The sequence below is a fragment of the Natrix helvetica genome (genome assembly GCF_964273705.1).
Source record: "Natrix helvetica genome assembly, chromosome: 5".
Classification (NCBI taxonomy): domain Eukaryota; kingdom Metazoa; phylum Chordata; class Lepidosauria; order Squamata; family Natricidae; genus Natrix; species Natrix helvetica.
The window spans coordinates 42,159,487-42,166,701 of NC_138551.1; the positions used below are offsets into that span (position 1 = coordinate 42,159,487).

The window sequence follows — 7,215 nt, forward strand, 5'->3', positions numbered from 1 at the left end:
AAGAACATTTCTGAAAACGCTTAAATCAATTAATCCATCCTGGTCAATCTTTCAGTAGCACTGGTTGTAGTGATGCATGTGATATATGTGAGTGCCATTGTTACCTATTTTTAACGTAATCAGGGATGAAGGAGAAGGATGTCTCTCCCCTTGCATATTTGATCAGAGGTTCTCTAGTTACAGTCAAAATGCATTCACAGATAGGATGAGTATTAAGATAGTTGAAGTCTGCATCCAAATTCTCTGCTCAGTACTTTGGATATTCTTCTTGAATTGTAGCTGCAATGGGCACTCGCCATTTTCCTGGCCGAACTGTCTTATTTGAAAAGGAAGCAAGTGGAATGGCGTACCGAGTGCCAGCATTACTCTACATCCCATCTGTAGCCAAACTCTTGGCTTTTGCAGAACAGCGGCTTAGTGTGGATGATGCCGATGCCAATTTGCTGGTGCTAAGAAGGGGTACTTTCTACATGAATTCTGTGCAGGTAAGACAAAGCAAACACAACTTTCCCCAAACTTGGATAGCAGGATTAGATATTAGGGACAAAAGCAGGAGGGTGCCTCTTATGAATATCTGTCTCCATACTGCTACTTCTTCCGAGCACTTCACTAATCTGTTATTGTGCTGGGATGACAAGGGGAGAATCTAGGACTTGGTCCCAACCTACAGGGATAATACCAATTGGAAAGGACTATAATAGTCAGCATTTGTTTTAATTTAGTCTTCATTGCTTGATAATAGAGCCCATCCACATACACAATGGTTAGTTCAGTGATGGCGATACGCCAGGTCACTTCCGGTTTGCTCGGAGGGTCGTTTTGAGCGCTCCGAAGGCGTCAGGGAAGCCTCCGGACGGTTCCTGAAGCCTTCGGAACGCTTAAAAAGGACCCTCCAAGCAAACCGGAAGTGACTTCCAGTTTGTTCGGAGGGTCGTTTTAAATGCTCTGAAGGCGTCAGGGAAGCCTCCGGACCGTCCCTGAAGCCTTTGGAACGCTTAAAACGACCCTCCAAGCAAACCGGAAGTCACTTCCGGTTTGCTCGGAGGGTCATTTTAAGCGTTCCAAAGGCTTCAGGGAAGCCTCCGGACGGTCCCTGAAGCCTCCGGAGGGCCTCTGGGGGGCTGGGGGAGGCTCTTTTCGCCCTCCCCAGGCTCCTATAAAGTCTCTGGAGCCTGCCTGGGGAGGGTGAAAAAAGCATGTAAAATGGGGGGGGTTTCGCGCCTGTTGTGCATGCATGCGCACTGGGGGGGTCGTGCATTGCATTATGGGTGCGGCACGCTCGCACACAACCCCCCTGCGCTCCCCTTACTTGTGGCACGCGAGCCAAAAAAGGTTCGCCATCGCTGGGCTAGTTATTACATGCTTTCACATCCTGCACTTGGTAATTTTTTCAGGCTCAACAGCCTTGTGCCATGCACAAAGGGTGGATCCTCAAAAAATAATTAAAAGATGACCAAAATCTCACTCTTCCCAAAAGATTGAACTGCTGCAAAATTGTACTAAAAAAACCATGCATTTAAGCAAAAACTGTACAAGTAGTTGCTGACTTATGACTATAATAATAATAATAATAATAATAATAATAATAATAATAATAATAATAATAATAATAATAATAATAATAACAACTTTAATTTATAAACCGCACCCTTTCCTAAACAGGACTCGGGGCGGTGTACAGTTATGTTAAAACAGAATAAATACACAATATAGGTATACTAAATATACAAATAGTTAACAAATAGTTAAACGGAGGAGGTAGGATGTGGACTGTACAATATTTAAATTAAAATACAAATAAACATTAAAAATACCCTTAAAATACCCTTAAGATGTTTGCCAGGAGGATTGAATGGGACTATAAGTCAGTTAAGCCAGCTAATTGGAACAGGTGGGTCTTAAGCTTCTGTCGGAAGGAGCGGAGGTCGGTGGTAGTTCTAATATCGGGGGGGAGGTCATGACTATAATTGAGCCCAACATTTCTGTTGCTCAGTGAAACATTTGTTCTGTGAATCTGTCCCATTTTATGACCTTTCTTGCCACAGTTGTTAAGTGAATCACTGTAGTTGTTAAGTTAATAACACAGCTGATAAGTGAATCTGGTTTCTCTATTGACTTTATTTGTCAGAAATGTGCAATAGGACAGGGGTGTCCAAACTTGGAAACTTTAAGACTTGTGGACTTCAACTCCCAGAATTCCCCAGCCAGCAGTTGCAGTCCACAAGTCTTAAACGTTCCCAAGTTTGGACACCCCTGCAATAGGAGGATCACGGACCCACGAGATGCTGCAACCATCATAAACGTGAATCAGTTGCCAAACAAGTGAATTTTGATCATGTGACCATGAGGAGGCTTCAATGGTTGTGTGAAAAACAGCCAGAAGTCCATTTTTTTCAGTGCTGTTGTAACTTTGAACAGTCGCTAAGTGAACTGTTGCAAGTCGAGGACCACCTGTATTGAGGAAATCATGCATTTAAGGAGATTATTGTTATTTCAGGCTCCTTCTCCTCCTGACAAGATCCTTCCTTGTCAGAGTTACTAAATGAATGCTTTGCTTTTTTCATTCTTAAAAGAGCTTGCTACCTCATTCTCCTCCACGCATGTTAACTTAAACACCCTGTCAGCTGCTTTTTTTGTTGATGTCAGGAGGACAAAGAAGACTGTTCCAGTAAATCCCACCAACTGTTGAGCCATTATTCGGTGATGCTTGACCGCTCAGCATTCTTAGAGGTGTATTTATCTGGCTTACCATTTGGAAGATGAAGCTTTTAGGTTTATAAGCAAAGGGGAATAGAATCGCTGTTCTTCAAGGATGGTATTTCTGTCTAATAAGTTAGTAAAAAGCATGTACAGAATATGTTCTTCTGGAAAAAAATCAGAGGAGACAAAAAACCCTTGACCCAGGAATATAAGCAAATTTTCATGGTCACAACCAATTATGAGATATTTATGACCACAATATTACTCTGTTTATCACAAATCATTTTGCAGGTAATTACCTAATTATTAACATTGTTAAGTAATTAAGCTATGTCTGGTACACTCTGGGCCCATAATCAGTGTTAAGTAAGTAAGGTCCCCGTTAGGAGAGCGAGTGTGCAGAGAAGCATAATGAGAGTGGTATGGAAGAACACACACAAACCAGCATACAGAGACACCGAATAGTATAAATAATAGAAGTTTACTATGTGGAAATATAGAGGTATTCAGAGTTCAATTTAAAGTCCAAGTCATACATGGTTCAGTCAGTCAAGTTATCAATGTTCTCAGTTAAGGAATGATCCTTCAAACATAGTCCAGTATCATATAATCAGTTCAGCACACAAAGTAGCTAACAGTGGCAAAAACACAGTAACTCACAAGCAGTATCAAGCAGTATCCACAATCAGCATCTAACAAACAGAGAGCTAACAGTCATTCTGACTCCCTCTTATGGCTGCTTGAGGTAACAACAACCAATCACATTACAGCTGTACTTAAAGCTACAGTACTACCATCCTGGTTTATATATTGCTAACCCAACTGTTAGCTTACATTCCTAACGAACATGCATAGTTATTATTAGGTGAGAAAAAGGCACTTATAGGATGGGTATTAAATATACATTTTGAAATCTTACCTAACATAAATCTCATTTAGGATATCTTGAGGCTCCTTACCGCATTTTAACTCACCAACTGTGAATGTTAAATAGAAGATAGCAAAATTATAAGTTAATAGGGTCCCATCTCAAAATAAGCAACATAAAAGTTCTAGCTAAATAAGGAAGATAAATCTGGGGTTCCTAAGTTCTTTGGGTGTCTTTTTTTTTCTTTTGCCAGTGGGAAGATATGCAAACCATTGAAACAGCAACACTGATGCACCATCGCTCTATGAACCCTTGCCCCATCTACGATGAAGCCACTGGCGTGGTTTTCCTATTTTTCATTGCTGTGTTGGGCAGGACTTCTGAAGTCTTCCAAATTGTCACAGGTCAAAATGCTGCTCGCCTCTGCTATGTGTTTAGTTCCGACCAGGGCATCAGCTGGAGTCATGTGACTGATCTCACTAAGGAAGTCATTGGCATGTCCATCCAAGGTACAGATATTTAATAGTACCTAAAAAAAAGAGAGAGCAAAGATGAGGTAGGGCTATGCTATCAAAGAACAACAAAAACACCAAAGAATCTTGTTGCATTCATACACTTATTCAGGGGTGAGCTTCAGATATTTTAGCAAGGGGTTCGCTGCCCAGTTGCTGGGTGGGTGTGGCCACGGTAGACATTTTTGCCATCCCTGGGCTTCCGAGGCTTTCCTTGAGGCTCTGTGAGGGCGAAAATGGCATCCCCAGGCTCCGGAGGGCCCATTTCCGGCCTTCCCGAACTTCCGGTTGGCCCATTTTTCAGCCTCTGCGCACACCCTGCACTTAACTGTATCCAAAGCAGGCCACGTGGGGACTCCTGGAAGGGGAGAGCTGGGGTGGGCCGGGCCAGCCAGGAGTGGGATTTGGGGGTTCTCCAAACTGGACAGAATTTTAGCTAGAGGTTCTCCTGAGCCCACCCGAACCCCCCCAGGAGCTCAACCCTGCATTTATTGTTCAATTTGATCAAGATTTTAGTTACCTTCTTTTAGGCTTGCACGAAGGGAAGTGTTTCCGTCCCATTGAACAGAATGGATTAACCAGGTCACAGTTAGGATAAGGACGTCATTTTTCTGCTCATTTTACATACTGGATAGATAATTGTCACGAACTATCCTTTTTATTCTGTTAAAGTCAAAAGCATATTGGGGAAAAATGGGTAAGGGAGATTGAGAGTCTGTCCATCTCTGTCAAATAGCAAACTAATTCTCTGAAAGCAGAACAGAGTGGAACCATATTTGGTGATAGCAGAAGTCATTAAAAGAAAGGCCAGAGGCCACAAAGATAAAAACTCCAGAAAGAATTCTCCTAATAAATCCATATGGGAGAGGCAGTTGTGTTCCATCTTCTCCATAATTACCCCCCCTTACTCCAGAGAACATGACCCAGAGTGGACTGTTATTAAGAAGCCAGAGAAAATTTCAAAGCAGGAGGTGTTTGTCGTCTTATCGTATATGACTACTTCTTGACTTTTGTATTTCCTTTTGTCTCTTTATAAATGACCCATCTGTCAGTTAAAATTATCATGCACTACATATCTGAAGTGTGCAACCTTTAGCTTCAGAGTCACATTGTGCCCCCAAACTGCTTTTCTGCAACACTAGAACCTTTTCTAACTATACTGCAAATTCAGTGATACTGAATTTGCCAATTTGAAGCAGGAAACAACATGCACATGAATACAAATTATCTTGTGAGTGCTGAAATAGCTTTAGCAAAATTTGAGAGGTAAAACAGTTAATATATTTAAACCTTAAACTTTATCCGCATGCACAAGGCAGTCCAACACATTTTGTAAAATTGCAAATACAGCTTGACATTAACCTGCCCATTATAACCTTTGGGTTCCCACTTAACGCGCTTTAAGTGTGGTTCTTGGCCTCTGAAAGGTGTGATTTATCAGATAAAATGTGACTGTTCAATTCCGCTGATGAATTCTTCACCATTATATGTCTATCGTGAAAATGTCACAAGTCTCTTGATTTTAAGTTCTTCTTTTCTTCTAGACTGGGCTACCTTTGCCCTTGGTCCTGGGCATGGCATTCAGCTCAAGTCAGGCCGTCTGCTCTTGCCTGCCTATACTTATTATATTGACTGCAAAAAATGCTTTGGGAAACTCTGCAAAACAACCCCACATGCATTTGCTTTCCACAGTGATGATCATGGGCAGAGCTGGTTCTTTGGTGAGTTTGTTCCCAATCTGAAGACTGTTGAGTGCCAGATGGTGTCAGTGGATGAGGAGGATGGAAGCCATGTGCTCCTCTGCAATGCTAGGAGTCCTCTGGGCTTCCGGGTTCAGGCACTCAGCACAGATGATGGGGCAGGATTCCACTCAGGGCAGCTGGTACCACAACTTGTAGAGCCTCCTCATGGTTGCCACGGAAGTATCATTGGATTTCCAGCTCTACTTTACTGCATGCATCATGGCATCCAAATGTCCCAGAGAAAAGGATGTCCTGTTAAAGGGCCAGGCCTCTCATTGCAGCCTGGAACATGTGAGAGGACCTATTTTTGTCCAGCACGGCTTACTACTTCTCTGTGCAATCACTATTTATGCCACCAGCAGCTGGAAAGGCTTATATCAACTTCTAGTGGCCACCTCAATAGTGCTCTTAGTCCCATGTCTTGGAATATGACATGTACTGATCAACATCACAACAATGCTGAAACAGTTTCCAAATCAGATACATATTTTGAAATCCCAACATGGGTTCTCTACTCCCACCCAACAAGCTCCACATCACGAGACAACCTGGGAATATACCTCAACACATTTCCTAGAGATGTTGACAGCTGGTCTAAACCCTGGATTATTTATGAAGGGCCCAGTGCTTACTCAGACTTGGCCTACATTGAGTTGCCTTACTCAGAGTTCTCAGCAACTGGGATCCCAGCATTTGCCTGTCTGTATGAAAACGGGATGCAATCCCCATACGAGCAAATATCCTTTAGCATGTTTTCATTGCATGAAGTTCTTCAGAACATTCCTCTAATAACTTCTTCCTCAAGTCAGAAGCAATCCTCAAAGGGTAGAAACAGAAAGGGGGGAAATTGTGCCATCTTTTAAACGGAGAAATAACCTATGGTAGATACTTTTAAATCTCACTCATCCTATCATAAGTATTGGGAAATATATTTTGAATACAATTGTGTACATATTATGTACAGAGTAGAATTGGATTGCAAAATTTAGATACATTAATGCAAGATGCATGTAACTACAAGTCATATTTGCTTTGGCCTTGCTAGGAGATTGAGAGTTTAGGTCATTTATAGAAATATTCCAGAATATGTTTAAGGATGCCAGCTTGGGTTTGCCATCTGTAGCTAAAACACCCTACTAAATAGAAGAAGGGATACATCTATTTACAGTGTGGATTCTGGTTTCCTTTCCTTTCCTTTCCTCTCTAAAGTTGTGAGGTTTTTTATTATTATTATTTTCTTGACACCAAAACATAGTATCATGTTTTCTTTCCATATACAAAGAAATGCATCACACTACACTACTGTGGCTTTAGAGAAGAGTTAGAGAACAATCAGTGGAACGGCTTATTTCCAGAAATTGTGGGTATTCCATCATTGGATGTTTTAAAGAAG

At 41.7% G+C, this 7,215-nt stretch overlaps 1 protein-coding gene across 1 annotated transcript; it reads left to right on the top strand.

Annotated features, from left to right (window-relative positions):
* Window positions 1-284: 284 nt before the first annotated feature.
* Window positions 285-6,685, top strand: NEU4 (neuraminidase 4; the record flags this gene model as incomplete). The annotated part of the gene is made up of 3 exons (XM_081954050.1): window positions 285-485; window positions 3,822-4,077; window positions 5,625-6,685. 3 exons carry the CDS (start codon window positions 285-287, stop codon window positions 6,683-6,685), a joined length of 1,518 nt encoding a protein of 505 aa, XP_081810176.1.
* Window positions 6,686-7,215: the final 530 nt, after the last annotated feature.